We start from the raw sequence: 18,434 nt of genomic DNA on the forward strand, positions 1-18,434 counted from the left end.
TAATAAGGCAGATCGCGCTAACATAATATGCACTGTTAGTTGATTATTTACCTGCCGCAGTAACGGGAGAGGGCGTGCAAACGTTACCGCTGCTGCTGGGTTGAGATTCACGACATTCATTTAAGGTCATCGCGTGTTTTGTGAGCAAATGCTTTTGCATATTCGTAGTGTTTCCTCCCTTAAATGAAATATCTACTTTGCAAGTATTGCAAGTGGCCCTGTTGTCATCCGTTCTCGTAAAGTATAATCAAACTTTTGAGCGTTTGAGCCGCCATGTTTCCTGCCAGGTAAATGATGCTCCGCAATGTGGTGACGTCATTCGGGGCGACTGGAATCGATAAGGGAATCGTTTGCAAAAATGGCAAACAATTCCAAGGAATTCAAACAGTGGGAACCGGTTCTCAACAAGAACCGGTTTTCGATACCCATCCCTATTTCTCAATAAACGATAAACAAATCCATCCAGCACAGAATGTGAGCTTTATTTCATGTAGCGCTAACGAAACCAGAAAATGTACAAACAACATCAGTTTATTCTTTTAATTCATTCATAGCTTCCCACTTCTGTTTGATGCGGCAGCTCTTGATTCGTTTTCCACACAAACCCAAAGAAAGATTTGTTCATGTGTTAAATTAAATTCTGAAAAAGATCATGTCTGCATTGTTTCATCAGAATTTGATCTTTAAATACTCTGAGACAAAGTTTACTAAAACAATTGAGAGGCAGCTAAGTAGAATTACATGATTTTTTTTTAACGATTAACTGAAGACGTGTTAAAATGACATAATTCACTTCTGTATTTCACAATAATTATCCAGATACGTTTATTTATTGTTTACATTTATTTTTGCAAATTGTGAAGCAATTTTAAAAACTTAAAAAAATAAATCCAGGAGTGCTTAAAAAGTATTAAAAATGCAGAAGGGATAGAAGCTTCCTGTCTCATGCCTTCAAATGAAGTAATCATGTCTGCAAGAGCGAGTTTGAAATATGTTGTGCATCTAACATAGCCCCGCTCCATCCCACAAAAGGTCTCGTTGATGTAAGTATATGAAGCCTAGGACTGGTTTCCAATAGTCCCTGTTCAAATGAAGGGAAACTGAGCCAAGTGTCTGTGATGACTCACATACAGTTAATGAGCAGGAACCAGGCTTAGTAAAAAACAATTATATATATATATATATATATATTTATATATATGTGTGTGTGTGTGTGTGTGTGTGTGTGTGTGTGTGTGTGTGTGTATATATATATGTATATGTGTATATATATGTCTGTATATGTATATATGTGTATGTGTGTGTGTATAAAGTTGTATTAGCCACTGTTTAGTGCTTCCTTTGGTGTAGATGTAAAGGGTTTTTGTAAATACAGTTGTCTTACGGATGTTAATTTTTTCTCATTTGTTATTTTACATTGGTTGGTCTTTGAATACACACGCACATTATAAAGACAAAGAGAGTCTCTTTGGCACATATACATACAGTATATTAGGTTCAAAAGCAAATATGATATTTTTAATCCACAACACAATAAGCAGAGTTCAACCATTTAACTCATTACAAGGTTTCTTAAAACAGTTATAATCAGTTATATTGTAGTACATTTGTAGCTAATCAGCGCCACACAATAAAATACTGTATATTTATTTTCTGTAAGTATCAAAGGCCAGACCTGATTTAACATACTCTAACAAATGAATACAGCAAATAAGCAACGTTATGAAAGACATTACACAGCTGACACAAAATTATTGTGTTATGATTAAAGCTTATTTTTCATACATGAACACTGTGAAACAATCTGTTATTAGATATCACCAGTCAAAGATAAAGCATCTAATTCAGTCTGTCGTGACTGCTGTTTCAGGTTTTTCCCATTGTCTGTAGTGTAAGGACAGGTCACACCACAGTTTGAGTAGTGAAGTTAGAGTCTGCATTATATTCTGGTCTATTGTCTGAGAAAGGACTACGCAGTGAGAAGAACTGGAATTACTTTTACTCTGGACAGGTAGCCAGTCTGTCGATCTTCTTAAAGACTTCCAAACCTCCATGTTGGAAAAATCTGAAATGAATTACGCTGTGGACGTTCAACACTCTGATTAACTTGTGAATCACAAACTATCACATCAAATTAATGCTGCAAGAACCACATCCTTGATTAGATTGACAGTGTTTATTTAAAGAGAGTGGCAGATGGAATAAAGATAGCTCTAGACCTGAGTCTGTGGACTGGGGAAGGCCTCAGAGCTAGACCTGAGTCTGTGGACTGGGGAAGGCCTCAGGGAGAACTGGCAGGAGCTTTTGGGCCAAGCATTGTGTGGGTTGGCAAGCGTGAAAATGAAAGGAAATGTGCAAGAAAACCATACAACCATGGGACCAGAGGGGAAGTGTATGAGGTGTGGTCCCACTCCTGAAATTCAGATAAATTATTTCAAAAAAGAAAAAAAGACAATGAAACAGCCCCATTGTTGGGATTAAATATTTTACAGTGCCTCAATAATGCACTGGTGAACAACCTTCAGTTGTTCATCTGATATCGGTCCACTCATGTTCACTAATTATGGCTTGTTATTATGGTACCCCGCTTCTCAGCCCACTTACAGACTGGCGACCTGTCCGGGTGTGCCCCGCCTCTCGCACTATGACTAGTCTAAAGCAGGTGAGCAGCAGCTGCTCCACAGAGCTGAGTTTGGCACACAGTATACCTTATTCCAGGTGAGATTGTTTTCATCAACATCCCAGGATTAGCATCTGAAAACGTGATTGTTGGAAACCCAGCTTTGCATTCTGTCCCCTTTCTCATAATGAAGTGTCTTTATTTGATCATGTAGTGTAATATTTAATGACAGCTCTAATTTTTTAAAACCTCGTCACCACTAATATCTTCGGATATCTGTAATCTAAGTTGCTGTCTCGATGCTGTAATGAACCTATAAGTTGAATTTGACTTATTGTTTTGGTGCTGTCGATCAACCCTTGATGACATCTCGCTAGCCAATGAGCTGGAGGTTTCATATCACATATGCTATTTGAAAATAGTATGACCAAGATTTACAAAACAGATCAAAACATATATTCAGAACAACCCAAAATAGGTGACTGAGCCATTCTCCCACAGACTTTGATAGGATCAGAAGTTATTTTGAAACCACAGCTATCGCCATGTGCTTCCTGTCATACAAAATTCTGGTTTTTAGGCATTTTTTCAGAAATACTAAAGAGAAAAAGGAGAAAATTATTCAAAGTGGATTCTTCTTTTACACAAAAACAAATATAATATAAAAATATATGATGGCTGTGGGAAATAGCCACAATAAAAAGGCCATTTCAGTCAGTTTTTCTCTTTGGTGTTTTTAAAGGTGGCACAAGTGTCACCTAAAGTGCTCTAAATTGTACAGTAAGCTGATCAGGCTTTTAAATAATCGTGGACTCTCAGTATTTCTGGAATACATGCATCACAAGGAATCTGATGTTGGTTTAAAGGTCCAGAAATGTTATATCTGAGTAAAGCGTGCGACAACACTCATCCCCTCAGTTCTGTTTGGGTCCTCTGTTGCTGCAGAGCCTTTCAAGCGGCCATAACAGTTCATCCTCTCTGGGTCTGTATGGCACCACATAGCTCTCCTCTTCAAGCAGAATTCGGTTTAATGTGCGCTCATAATTAATGTGACGTCGCGCCATAAAGATATACTGTTTCCCTACTTCCAGGTTAGGGCAGTCGCACACATTAGGGACCCACAGGAACTCCCGGTGCTCCAGGCGGAACCGGTTCCGGTAGGTGTGGATGATCTGGACGTCGTAACGAGTTTCCTCACCTCGTTGCAGCTTCAAAAGGACTCTTGCCCGGAAAACTAAAATAAAATAGCGATACTAATACAGCTGTATGTGGTAACAAGCCACTAAAAACAGCAAAAATAGAATATGTAGTCTTACCAAAGTCCTTCTGGCAATACTGTCTCTGGCGTTCTCGTCGACCTTTAACACGCTGGCATTTGCCACAATGCCCTGAAGGATATGGCAACCGCAAATTAGTTCAGACAATTGCAGACATAAATAAAAATATGTCTCATAGAAATACACCCCATGGAATTAGATGAAAAACATTAATTAGTCTTTAATTCGTGTTTCTGCCATTTAGAAGATAGTGATCCTTTTGTGACAGCCAAAAATGGCCATTGTAATAAATTCATCCCGGATGAACCCCCACTTGCCAAAAACGGGCCACAAGACAAAAAGGGAGACATACACAAATACTTATTAATAGACTATTTATTTTAAATGAAAGACACAAGAAGAGACGCTAAACTAACCATCGTGTGTGGTTAGTACAATCATTTGTGTAAATGGGTGAATAAGGTGTGTGCAGTTTTCTCAGGGGTAAGAAACAACTGAGCTCTGAGGACGTTGATAGTGCACAGGCACAGGAGCCCCATGCCAACAGATGTAACCTGCCACTCAAAGCCAAAAGGAGGGAAGGATGGAGTGGGTCATCACACACAGGCTTGGATGAGAGCCACACTGAAGGTACGTCAACACTAAAGGTGGTACTATCAAATGTTTCTTTTTAAAGGTACTTGGCTAGTAGGTTGTTCTCAGTAACTCAGATAACTTGCCACAGTTCCTCTGTGAATGTGGTCCCAGTGCCAAAACTAGGACTGGTCACAATGACTGATGCCAAAAACTTTGACCCCAAAGATGGAGCCATAACCAAAGACAGCTGCAGTCTACAGATTCTCTCTGCGATGATATTATTCTCAAGGACGTTAGCCACACTTCTGCTGTGCAGTTATCAAGTGTTGCATATACTGAAATGTCAAAGGTATCAAGTTCTTTTTTCTCTTAATGTCAGACTGATTGTTGAGATCACGGCTATGTGGGGTCTTAGCAAAATACACAAGACCTCTTGTTATTCTTGTGCTTCAAGCTGTTTTTTATTACTCTAGCTTGGAGTTAATGTGGCATTTGGCCTTGGCACATATTTGGGACTGATCTAATTTATAGGGTACATGAAGTTTTAAAAAATACCAGTTTTAGCTTGTTGAGTGATGTGATGGGTTGCTTGAACATACTTTCAGGTGAGGGCTGAGGGAGGAAATTTCTACGGTTCTCGTCCCGCTCCAGACGAGGCAGGATGGGCTGGTGGGGACGCTGGTGGTGTGGTGGCTTCACTGGCTGTAAAACTAGAAGAGACAAAATCAACACACTAATATCAACATGATTTTTCAAATCCTTGGGCATCTTACAATTGGCTGTTTCTCTATGTATTGCAACCACAATCACTTTGGGCTCCAAAGCAAAAACATGGAAGAGACCAAAAACTGGTCTGAGTCTAAAACTGGTCAGTGATGTCACGGTGGCTATTTTCATCTTTTATATACAGTCTATAGTCAAGGTTGATCCACTTTTTTTTAACCTATTTTTGATTATTACTTATATTTCGTTGCTTTCGTTTTTTATTTTATTAAGTTTATTTTATTTTATTAAGTTTAGGCAACAAACCTCTGGATTTAAGAGTGGGAAGTTGTGCCTTCATTCCATTTTATCCAGCACTAATGAAAAACCTATAGCTGTGTACTAGAAAGGCAAACTCTTCCTCTGGAACTCCATTTCCATTGGCTATAAAAACATATTTTATGTCGTGTTGTGGCTTAAATGTTTGCTGTTGTTCATTTCATTTTGGATAATGATCAACAGGCATGCACTGATATTACAGCCTATCAGTTAACAGTGTTTTTCATTATATAACACAACAGGAAACATTATTTGAATATATTAATGAAATGAGAGAGCAGCAACTTTTTCTCTCTCTTTTTTTCCCCTTTCAATTATAAGTTAAAAAATGTGAAAGCAATGCCATACTACTGTTATGTTCAATTGCTTTCTCAATAAAAGAGATCATGATTGAAAAAAAAAAAAGAAATGACAGAGCAGCTTAAAAATCCACGATGTGTCTCCGTTATTCAACTTCACATTACATATCTAAAATTAAACCTGGCATTGTAAAAGATAAAATATATAAAAAACCTGCATCATACAGTCTGTTTTGCTTCGGCAAAAAAAAATTCATTCTGACTTTATTATGTATCATTGCGACCTGAAGAGTCCCGTTTTTATCTAATAAACAATCAAAATACTATTTCTGTCAATGATATGAGTTCTGCTTTTGGCAGAAATTCCCCTGCTGGAAAATGTTTTCCAGAGAGGCTACTTAGATTTATTGCAGGGTCGGATGGAGTCTGACAAGAAGGCATGGCTCCTCGGGCTCAGTGCAGATTCCCATGTGAATATTTAAGGAGAGATTGAACACATGTGTACTGTGTACTGTAATCCTGAAACTTACACCAGCTGTGTTTCTCAGCAGCAACCAGGCCAGCCTGCAGATAAACTATTTTAAAATCAAATGGGACCTGAACATGGATTCTTTTCAGCCCTTCATCCACTGTGAGTGTTTTCACTTATTCAGCTGAATTAGAACTTCTGTAAGGGTGCTGTGTGCACGCCTTTAGGTTTGCTGCCACTCGTCTGACAACTTCCTCTGTCAGACAATAAAATGCACTCATGAGCTAATCTTGGCTTTATATTTATCTCTGAAAGGAGTCACTCAGCCAATATTTCTGAGTTAGTTTCATCCCATGCTGCTGATTAAAGATGCATAAATATGTCCAAAGTAATTTATTACATATTCATTAGGTTACTCAGAAATGTGTACTTTCTGCATTTTCAAGTACTTTGCAGAGTGGTCAGCAATCTGCTATTTTCAGCATTACCACAAGTTTGTTTGTTAATTTAGCATCATTAGCGTTGCTTTATCAATTTATAAAGTCAGTGAGGAGCATCTATTGTTTCAGTTGTGTTTTTTTGTGACTTGCGTGTCTACTGCAGAGGGCATGAATGAATAGGCTGTGTCTCAGAAGGACATAGAACATGAATAACATGTTATAGTCTGACTTCAAACGAGCACCTGAGAGCATAAACACATCATAATTCCTGAAAAAACAGAGGAATGTAGCAAAACAGGCATTTTCAGCCTCAGATTTGTGCAGAATCAAACTTGTTTTTCATCCCCTGCTGGTGATTAGAAGAAATTATCATTTCTTTCTGTATTTTTACACACATTCTGTATCTGCGGTTTAAAGTGAGCACTTGCATCTGTACAGATACAGCTCTTAAATGGCTGTTAATGGCACACTTGTTATTAATCTCTCTCTCCTCCACAGCATGTCTTTATCCTGTCTTCCTTCTCTCACCCCAACCAATCACAGCAGATGGCCCCGCCCCTCCCTGAGCCTGGTTCTGCCGGAGGTTACTTCTTGTTAAAAGGGAGTTTTTCCTTCCCACTGTCACCAAAGTGCTTGCTCATAGGGGGTCATATGATTGTTGGGTTTTTCCTCTGTATCTATTACTGTAGGGTCGACCTTACAGTGTAAAGTGTCTTGAGGCGACTGTTGTTGTGATTTGGCGCTATATAAATGCAATTGAACTGACATTTTTTTGTAGATGAGCTTTACTAACCACTGAATAATTCGGCTGCATTTTTACTTTCAAAGCATAACCGTGTGGGGTTATTTTTGTTTCTGCATGTGGCTGAAACAGCCTCTGTTTCTGGAATAAATCCATCCGTCACACAGATCACAAAGAGTCTGATGGTGATCCATGTAAACTGAGTATAAACTACTGTAAATGTTTAGTGCTATTACTGCAGACTGCAGAGACTGCACAGGACCAAAGCCTTAGTTTTCTTCTTTTTCTTTTTGTAACCTGGATTTCCCTGATGACTGCTCGTTGCCCAGTAATATAAAGTGAACAGAGAACACTTGTAAGTGAGTGCTGTACATGTATGTACAATACTTGGTGATGAGAAAACACTGCTTTGCATCATAGCTAGCATTCAGTTACTGAAAAGTGACAACCAAAGACCAATGGTGTTGTAGGTATTTGTGGAATGACACAATGAATCTGTCTGGTTCTGGTAACAGATCCACAGCACAACACCACAGAAGGCAGCATTTATGACGTTGGAAAGATAGCACAAAGTCCATTTTAGCTGTTATCATTAAAGAAACAATAAAAACACTGTATTCATGTAAGTATCTGCTCAGTATAGGGCAGATGGTCTGAATGTTGCTGACGGCACACTCTTTCATGAGTTTCTCCCCTTACAGGAATGACTGGCAGAAATTTCTTTAATGTGGTACTTGTGTGTTTTTAAAGGCAGCCTAAAATTTCTTCTCAACCTGAACTGAGCTTTAAGTAACATGAGGTTGTTTGAGAGGTTGACTGACTTACAGTTTACTGACTTACTAAACTAATGGTTTAATGTATGAATCTGTTTCACGAGAATTAAAGAGAGTATATGGGCCTTACACCAGTGAGGTCGGGGGGTGTTTTGTGGAACCCTGGTAGTGGTGGTTGTGGCTGAGGCAGTGGGCTGACTCCAGGGTAGGTAGCTGGCAGTATGGTGAGCCTGTCGCAGTGGGCTCCTCCTCCCGTGGAAGAGAGCATACTGGTCTGGTGGGAGCCAATACTCGTACTCAATCCCCGGGTTTCTGTCTGTTGCCAGAACCTGCACACAAGTGAACAGTTCAGAGTGGCATGGAGAAAAAGAAAAATAGCAAGCTATCAGTCAGGACCATTAGAGCCAAAGGAAGATTTCTATTTCTATCTGCAGTAACTGGATTCTTTCACCGAGCTGACATATACTCTTTCCAAAATGTTTGGGCTAACTCCAAGAAAAAGTCTTTGACTAGCTTCCTCGTTCTCATTTCTATTTTGTTGTTAGTCATCTTGTTATCAGTACATGTGCCCAGATACTTGAAGCTACTCCCACAGACTGACCAGAAATTGAAGGACCTGTCATCAGGCCTGTGTAATTCACCGTCTTGATGCTCAATCATCCAGGTAAGTAAATCTCCAAAGGTTGATTCTGTTCATCTGGACGTTTTCAGTGGGAGAAACGTTTCGTCACTCATCCAAGTGACTTCTTCAGTCTCAGCTGACTGCAGGTTTCCAATCTTATAAACAGTACATTTGCATAATGACTGAAACCAGCTGAAAACGCTACGTCCAGATGAACAGAATCAACCTTTGGAGACTGTGTAATTCACATTTTGTGAACCTTAAACATCAACTAATAATGGATTATCAGTTAGAATTCCAATCTCCTTCCTCAGTCCTCACCTGGAAATATGTTCAAATTCTAATCCATCGAATCCGTCTTGTTGTTGTTGTTGTATTAAAGTCAGATTGACAAATAGCATCTTTTTACTGTAAGTGACATGCAGCTGTATTAAATAAAATCATGTTGCATCTTCTGTGCCCCTTTGTGGTTTATATACAAACTGCAAGGATCCGACTGATCCACTACAGCTGAGGTAAGATGTTCACTAACCACTTGTGCCACATATTTAGCCAGGACAAGTCAAAAGTTAAAGCACCTAGATGAAAGTCACCAAGGGCTTTTGGGAAGTGCTTTAATTATAGAAGTCTTCCATATATTTGGGAATGCGCATGCATTTAACAAAAACTGAAACAGTCTGGTCAAACTGCTGCCCAGATGCTTTATGTGGTTTAATCCTCAACAGTTACAAACTGGGACAGATGACCAGTTGGCTCTGAGCTACATCAGCCATTATGGTACTGGTACCTTTACCTTTAAAGCTGTGGCGTGTCCAGCCCAACCAGACTGGCCACCCCAGGTGCCACCCGAAGCTAAAACAATAAGTGAATCGAGTTTGAATGAGTCACTCACCAAAATAAATCGGGTGTTTTGAGTCATTTGAGTCACTGAGTCAGTTGCTAGGAGAGTGCAAAAAATGTACATTTTCACTCAAACTTAATTTGTTTGTCTTTTCATGTAAACCCAATTGCTAAGATGAGTGATTGAAAAAGAAAAACAACTTTTTTATAGAGCAAAAAAGAGCAAAAAAATAAAGAGTTGTAAAGGGAACATTTATTTTTATTTCAATAGAATATCAATGAAATTTCTGACAGATAGAAATGAAATGTGAATCATCAAAATCAAAAATCGAAATAAAAATAAATAAAATTCACAGATTACTGTGTTCAAAAGTACTAGTCCACTTCAAAATTAATTGTCCCTTACAGATTGGCATTGAGGAAAATAAGCTCCCGAACTTTTCCAGGGCTGAGACGGTTCCTCTTGTCTGTAATTATTTGTCCTGCCTTTGAAAAGATCTGCTCTGATGGAACGGAAGTTGCCACTATGCAGAGTCTCGTCTTCATAATATCGCAGGTTTTTTTGAAGACAGTGGCACGGGACTTCCACCACTCCAGGGGGTCCAGCATTGGGGGTCCAGCATTGCCTCTGTGAAGGGGTTTTGGACTCCTGGCCTCAGTGATGCAAACCGCTTTTCAAAATCGGCCCAAATCACAGGCACTGTCTCAGTGGAAGGATTGGCCTGTGGGACACCCTCTCCTTCCTCTGTGCTGGGTGTTGCCAGTGGCAGTGGTCTTAAGGACCTCGATGCAGCTTCCACAACTCTTGTTACAGCATCTTCTGCATGTCTATCATGCAAAAATGCATGCTTCTTGAACCTGGGATCCAAAAGTGTAGCATCTGTAAGCAGGCTCACTTGTTCGATACCCCCAGCTGTTTAACAGTTTCTGCCATGAGGATATCTACCATGTTGCGGATTGGCTGATAGATGGAAGGACTTCTCTGTCTGTGTGCAGTAACCCTCTGCAGCCCTCTTGCCATTAAAATGGCTTTTGATCCAGTAACAAACCTGTTGAGGAGAAATAAAGGAAAGACTGTAGTTCCATGCGTTTTAATGCAGTTATAGCCCCTGCAGTGCAGTGCATTAAGCATACATTGTCATAGAAAACCATTTCACAGTTTACATTTAATTGTAAGCTGTTGTAAGAAACATCTTAAATGCTATTATCTGGGAAAGAATTGAAAAATGTGTTTAGGCAAATGTAATGACACAACATCAAATATATACATGTATTATGAAACTATTTTAACATACCTTTCGGCACTCAGTTCCACAGTCACTTCCTCAAAAGGCTGCAGGACCTCACAGGTTTCCTTGACCATCTCCCACTCTTCAAGTGACAGGGTTTGCAGCTGTGGATTCACCAAGGCCAGGGTGGAAATGAGGGGATCCTTCACTTCTGCAATCCGCTTCAGCATGTAATAAGTGGAATTCCACCTGGTTGGAACATCTTTCTTCAGTCGTAGTTGGGGCTGTCCCATCTGCTGCTGTGTCTCTCTCAGTTTAGCAGAAGCCACTCTGCTGCGGCGTGTATATTCAATTATTGCTTTTACCTTTCTGATAATTTCTTGAATTTGAGACTGCTGGATTCCCTTTCTGACTATTAAATTCAAAATGTGTGCAAAACAATTTAGATGGTTCCAGTGCAGAATGTCACCCACAGCCTTCTTGACATTGGCTGCACTATCACTTACACATGCAACTATCTTTTCCATAATGGCCCATTCAGTTGCAATCCTTTCCAGCTCTCTAGCCAGGTTTTCAGATGTATGGTTGTCTGTTAATTCAAAACAGTCCAACAAGTTTGACTGCAGCTTAAACTTGGTCACATAGTGGCATGTAACAGACATGTAACTTGTTGATGTGCTGGAGGTCCAGCAGTCAGTTGTTAAGCACACAGCAGGTGCTGTCTTGATTTTTTCCTGAACATCAGCTCTTATCTTCTGAAACAAATCGGGCATCAGCTGTCTGGATACTGTACTTCTACTGGGAAGAACATATGAAGGATCAAGTGCCTTGGTGAATTCCCTAAATCCTCTGTCATCAACGATTGAAAAGGGCTGAAAATCTTGGGCAATCATTTTAACCTGGTCAACCTTGCTCTGCTGAAGTGGCATCATGGGCCTTGACACAAATGCTCCCATGTAAGACTGCCTCTGTCTTCTTTTTGCTGATTGTTGTCCTTGCCCTGCTGTGTGTGTGCTTGTATTCTCTTGCTGAGTACTTGTTGATGTGCTGCTGGAATAAACAGGTGATGTGACCGCTGTTGATAATGCTGCTGTTGAAGATTGTTGCTCCTGCTGCTGGCTGCTAGGTTGTCCAATGGTAGTAGCTGGGTTTTGACTGTGCTGTTGTTGTTGTGGGGTGCTTGCTACTGAGATGTCTTCTCATATTGGACGTGCTTCCCCCTCGAAAAGACAAAACTGCCTTGCAAATGTTGCATTGTGCATGTGTTGCACAAAAAAACCCATTGCGGGGGGGGGGGGGGGGTACGGTATGAAAAGGGAAAAAAAACAACAACGCTTGGACACTGCTAGCACGGGGCGCCCACAGGAACGCAAAGCAGGAGATGAAGCATAGCTGAATATGTTTCCAAACCAACTCTATTCTAAGCCAAAGACTAGAAAATATGGTGAAGCATGGTTTCACCTGCACAAGTGCCGAGGTAGGTCTCCCTGCAGGATTGGTTTCCCTGTGTCGAGAGCAGCGCTGGGCTGTTCAAATCACGGACAAACAGTATCCCACATTCTTGATTTTTAGTTCACAAACACTTGTTGTAATGACTAACTACTCCTGACATGTTGGAGATGTTAGCTCTTTATACAGTAAAGTTACAGTGGGATACAAATAATATCAGGCTGATCCTGCCACGATTCGTTCCCTCGGTTCAAATCCCGGACAAACAGCATCCCACAGCTGTTTATGTTTTTGAACCCATTTTGCACAGAGACATTTTTGGAAAAATGTATTGATAGCAATTTTGAATATTATTACACAGGAAAATAACAACTACATGTAAAATAATTACACCGTGACGCCTCTGCCTTTGTAAATAGAGGGACAGTAACTGCGTGTGTGTATGTAAGCCTGTAAAAACTGCAGATAGAGACAAAATACTGTTAATCTGACTATCTGCCACTCTGCAATTCCTCTCATGTAAACAATAACGTGGCGCACAGCTGACGTGAAAAAAAGGCACATACCTTTGACGTTGCGTGTCGAACTCTGTATTCCTCGTCCACACGTAAACGCAAAAAAGGAGTTTTAAAAAATCTCAGTTTTCGGTGATTCGAAACGCCGTTTACGTGTGGACGAAACAGCTGCGTTTTCAAAAATACCCGTGTAGGTGTGGACGTAGCGTAAAAGAGTCAGTAGTTTATTTTATTACTACCTGTAATTTATTGCAGATTACTTGTATTTGCTTAATTGTTTACTAAATGTTTGAGGTGTGAAATAAACCGCAATGGTGCAAAATATGGGGGTGTGTGGTTGGAAGATGTGGTTGGAAGATGTGTTTGTGCGTGTGCGCGCCAGGGGGGCGCGAACATTTTTCATGTAAAACAAAGGGAGGCCCAGCAAAACAAGTTTGGGAACCACTGGCTTACGCTACGATTCAGCACGTGAAGGGAGGGGGTGAGTAACTCAAATGTGCTGTTAGCATGTTAGCAGAGCGCTGCTACTGTGAACAGAGGAGCTATTGTCTTGATGTGAGCTTCTACTCAGGGTTTTTTCTTCCAGTTCAGAGCAGAAATTTTTTTAAGAAACTGGCTGTTGTTTTTTTCCCCACAATTTTAATTATAAGCTAGATATATTTCTACTAATGAAATTAGTTTGCTAACAGCAACAGGGATGAGTCAGTGAGTCAGTTGGGCTTGTGAATCATGATTCACGAGTCAGTAAAGTGATTCTCGAGTATTGAATCGAACATCACTAATGAGCATCACGTTAGCAAAGGAAGGAGAGCCAAGCACGAAAGACGGCACCACAGAAAATGAGAAAATGAGGTGAAAAGAAAATGAGAGAATAAATGTCCCAGTAAGTAATATTAAGTTTGTTGAGTTTAGTAAACTTCGGTGAAATTAGAATACCAAGGAAAAAATAACAGTTAAAGAATTATTGCAGCCATCGCATATTTCAGACAGTAGGCTGCTGGGAGGAGCTAGCATAAGAGTTATGAGTTATAAGATATAATCCAAGTCGTAACATTGCTGTGTGGAGCTGCAGATTTGGTTGCAGGTTAATACTGGCAGTGTCACCATGCCAGCTGACTGTACTTCATCACCAGCCAGTGTTGTTCTTTATACATCAATATTACCAAAGTTTACCATAACGCAGCACTTACACTACACTGTGCGGTCTATCTAATTTCTCTCATTACTTATCCTATCTGCCAGCTCCATGTTATGAATAGAGTGTAAATCACCCCTGTGCCATGTTCAGTGCAGGGATGTGCAGTTCTGGATCTCAAGGCTCCTGGTCTCCCGGTTTCAGATGTTTCCATACTTCAACACAGCTGATTTAAAGAATCATTTACAGACTTCTGCACAACTAGGTGTTTGGGGATTATTTGATTTGAATTGGCTCTGTTGGTATAGGTAACATCTAAAACGTGCATGATAGGGGTCCATGAGGGCCAGAATTTGACATCCCTGACTTCTAGTCAAGGTCATACATCAGGAAAGTTGTTGTTTGTGACATAAGTTTTTGCTTTATTACTTCAGGGCCAACCAGTAGAGATAAAAGAAGAGAAAGAATGAAAAGATCTCAAAATATTGAGAATTTCTTTCTTAAGAAGGCTAAAATACACCCAGAAGCAGAGAGCAATGTCAGGGAAAGGTGGACTGAGCAGCAGTCATCATTGTCACCTGTGAGTTCTACAAATGAAGGTATGTGTGAGAAGGAAAATGCAAGGAAGGGATGTTTATATTGTCAAGGTACTTGAGTAAATGTTCACTTTCAAAACATAAATATTTTGCAACTCCAAGTGCTGCTGTTTACAAATGTTTTTGTACTTCTTGTCTTCCTAACACGTAACAGACTCATATTAAAAGTTCAAGAAGTTTATTTTTGCACAATTTATACTGAAAACATTATCAAAAGAAGGCATAGAAAGTATTTACTTGCTTTCAGGTTTCATTCAAATGTTAGTCTTTTCATTTGTTTCCCCACTTTTTTCCTGTTTCAAAATCAAACACCAGTTTGTGAGAAGATTATCTTCTTTTTTTAATAGGCAGATAAAGTTTTGCATTGGCTAATTTGCCAATTGAATGTTAAAAATGTTCATATTTTAATATTACAAAAATGCTTTTGCTCAAAACATATGTGCACTATATGTCAGTAAAAATACTATGCAAATATTGCTGTCCTTGAATGCTGAATAAACACTGACAAAGCACTGATTGTATCTCTTTTACTTTATCAACACAGTATCTAAAGACTTTGCTCTGTAGTGGTTAAAATCTCATTCTAATAAGAGTTAAAAGCGCATTCGGTTATTAGGTTTATAGGGTTATTGAATTATGGTTAACGGTTGGCAGAATTCTTTTTTAACATTATCTGCCAATTACATCTGCCACCCTTCTCCAAATCTGTGCCCCTACCTGGCCCCCCCAACAAAAGTTTTCTAGACACGCCACTGCTTTAAAGTCTTCAGTGTCAAAACAGACATGTAATTGATTTATAAAATATATATAAATATTTGGACAGAGACAACTTTTTTCTCATTTTGGTTCTGTACATTACCACAATGAATTATATATATTTGTTCTGTTCCAGCATCTTCAGATATTCTTACCATTAGATGAAGGTCTTCCTGGGTGGGTCCTGGCACCTCAAAGCTTTCCCAGGTGTCTGCTGAGCGCCGATAAACCAGCTTAGTCCCTGCTACACTGTACTCGCCTGGAACGCTGATCTTCCAGTTTCCATTAATCAAAAACTGGGAGCGTCCATTCTGCAGGGCTGTGCAAGGGAAGAACAGGTCATGAGAATGAAGGAAAGACTGGCATGTCTTTCGACATCAAAGGAAACAGTTATGTTTCCTTATCAGTGGGTGAAGTTGAGGCAAAGGCCGGATGCCAGAAGCAGAAATATGGCGCCTGACTATATATGGCAGCAGTGACTCCTGGAGGGGAGAGATTTTCCATGACATGGATGGAAACAAGTACCTTCACCTGTCTTAACCAAGTGGTCAAATAAAGCCTTTATGAGGGTCTCTTTAAAGACAACAGCGCATTCTGTTTCAGGGCGTGTTTTATTTTGGTCTCATAAACTGTGATGAGAATAGATGCCCTTGGTTATTTTGCTGCCTGGGAAACGTTCAGAGGGTCCAGAAACCAAATGGGACCGTCAAGCCCACTGTCTCCAGGGAGAGGAAGCCACAACATGTGTAGACCTGAATTATAAAACTGATTTACACTGCAGCTATGAAACAGTGATGCAAAGAGACTGCCATGGAATTAAGCTGAAAGTCAAACGCACAGCAGGCCTGGTGTGTGTAAAAGAGAGACAGGGAGAAAAAGCGGCTCTGTAGACGGATTCTTACCAAGATAATTCCTGCTGTTATCAGTGACTCGGATGTGAGTTGCTCCAGCAGGGATCATGGCCACTTCATTGTATCCAAAAGGCCCGCCTGACAGAGAGAGTAAAAGCTTGGTTTTAATTGGATTTCTTGCACCACATTCAGAAAAGGCCATTTTTTTTCCAATCAACTACACAAATACAACACCAACAGCAAGCTTGGATACAAAGTACCAGGAAGCCAGGAAACAAGAAAATCCTAGAAATCATCTAAAAGAAGCTTGTTGGTTAAACAATAATCCCACATCTGCCTCTGGGATTGCAGAGAGAGTTATGGCTCAGTCTGCAGGTTGAAGTGTTTACTTATATATACGGTCCAAAAAAAGGATGTGTCTGTAATGTTAAAGCATCTTCACGTTCAAGTCATCTTACAAGACCAGACCAGCCTCCTGACAGAAATCAACCCCTCAGTTACTTGTTTAAACTCTTTTATTAAAAACTAAATCACCAACATCAGATTACTAGACTACCACTTTATTAGAACCAGTCCATTTACCATTTTAGTGCCATGCTAAACAAGCAGTCACAAAGTTTAAACATTTTTTAAACATCTTAATGTTTTTCTGTCATTTAGAACTTTTTTCTCATTTATGTATGTGAAAATTCCACAAAATGCTGTGGATGCTATCCTAACCCCACCCTTAACTCTAAATGGTCACATGGTGGATACCAAAAACCTGCTATGCATTACTGAATGTTATTTGAAAGGCTATAAACTTGCACATCTCCAGACAATTGACTGTACTATTATCCTAGTTTGATACATTCTGTCATTTTTCAAACATAATAGATATTTAGAAGCATTCAGACTGTACTGTGCACCTGATACTCAGGGTCTACCTTTGTGTAACTGAGCAGTCAGTAAGTGCTCTGTGATCAGTGACTCACAGAAAACCTGGATTATTAATCACATGATTATAGCTTTTAAAAGAGCTTGCTGTACACTTGCAGGCGATGGTTTGTAACGTGTCATTATAAGACAAACGGGATCTGTAATGTCAGTAATATTAAACCTAATTAAGCACAAAGAAAAAGAAATATGGACTCTAAACTCCCAACCATTCCTTACAGACTGATACTTCAAGAAATAGAAAAAGTCTCAGGTGTGTCCCCGAGCGCAAAGCATCAACAGCATGAAGCTCATTTATCATGACGTATAAAGAGTGTCTCACTCTGGTTTTTCTTTTCACCAGTTTCGGAGAAAAACTATTCTCGAGGTGAATCTGCAGGGCTTTATGATGTGTTTTGAAATGTCAAAGTGGCAGGCATGTGATCAGCGATGAGCTCGGGGCCATGTGCATTTGGAGCTTGGAAAGAACCGTTTCGTGCTGCCCCATTGGCCCTCCCTCCACTGGTGAAGGAAAGGAAAAAGAGCCCTTGGAGGCTGCTGAGTCACCCAAACAAAGCAGCCTTTATCAGCCGTGTTCTTCTTTCTCAGTCTGAGCCATTATGGGCCAGGACTTCATCTATCACCTCTGGTCTCCCTACACAATGAGCTGTGAGAGAGAACCACTGTTACAGAGCCAAAGTGACACACTTGAGGTGTTAGGCACTTTGTAATTAGGTTTAATTCCCCAGAATCTGGTGCTTATTATTTGTTTATTTCCATCTATTATTCTCAGACCATTAATGTTTGAGAATAACATGAAAGCTCTGTATTATGTTGAGGTTTCCATTCATTAGATGAATGCTCCCAGCTGAATAGGAATGCCCCCTAAACAAACCTCCAAACTCACATGAGTTAAAAAGTAACTATTCTGAAGATAAAGCAGCCAACAAATTCCAAAAGCTGCCAAAAATCACATCAAAATGTAGCCAAAGTGCCTTAAACGTGCAAGGCCACTAGATGGCAACTGGTGTTTTTGCAAAAAGAATTTTGGTTAAATACCAATACTATGAAGTCTATGAAGTCTTGACCTCTGTATACACAGACTATTCCATGGTTTGCTCACCAGCTGATGACTTACATTGACATTTGAATTCTTAATTCAATTAAACAGGGCAAACAATGCAGTATAATACTGCAACCCAGTGTGTGGGGTTTGTCTGCAGTATACGGGGGAACATAGCACACAGATGCAGGATGAAGTCAAGAGGCTGGAGATGAACTTGAAGAAC

General features: G+C 39.9%; 1 protein-coding gene across 1 annotated transcript in view; it reads right to left on the reverse strand.

The window, feature by feature from the left end:
- Positions 1-1,628: 1,628 nt before the first annotated feature.
- adamtsl5 (ADAMTS like 5) overlaps positions 1,629-18,434 on the reverse strand; it is a 63,390-nt gene continuing 46,584 nt past the window's right edge. Inside the window, exons 8-13 of the mRNA XM_085358130.1 lie at positions 16,282-16,368; positions 15,535-15,698; positions 8,368-8,566; positions 5,073-5,183; positions 3,937-4,008; positions 1,629-3,854 (exon numbers count right to left, since the gene is read on the reverse strand). Of these exons, the coding sequence (XP_085214256.1) occupies positions 3,535-3,854; positions 3,937-4,008; positions 5,073-5,183; positions 8,368-8,566; positions 15,535-15,698; positions 16,282-16,368 (953 nt within the window). The 3' untranslated portion in view covers positions 1,629-3,534. The remainder of the gene's footprint in view (positions 3,855-3,936; positions 4,009-5,072; positions 5,184-8,367; positions 8,567-15,534; positions 15,699-16,281; positions 16,369-18,434) is intronic.

Source organism: Diplotaxodon limnothrissa, linkage group LG1 (assembly GCF_057381915.1).
Source record: "Diplotaxodon limnothrissa isolate DT_005_m linkage group LG1, D_limnothrissa_male_GT1.1, whole genome shotgun sequence".
NCBI lineage: Eukaryota > Metazoa > Chordata > Actinopteri > Cichliformes > Cichlidae > Diplotaxodon > Diplotaxodon limnothrissa.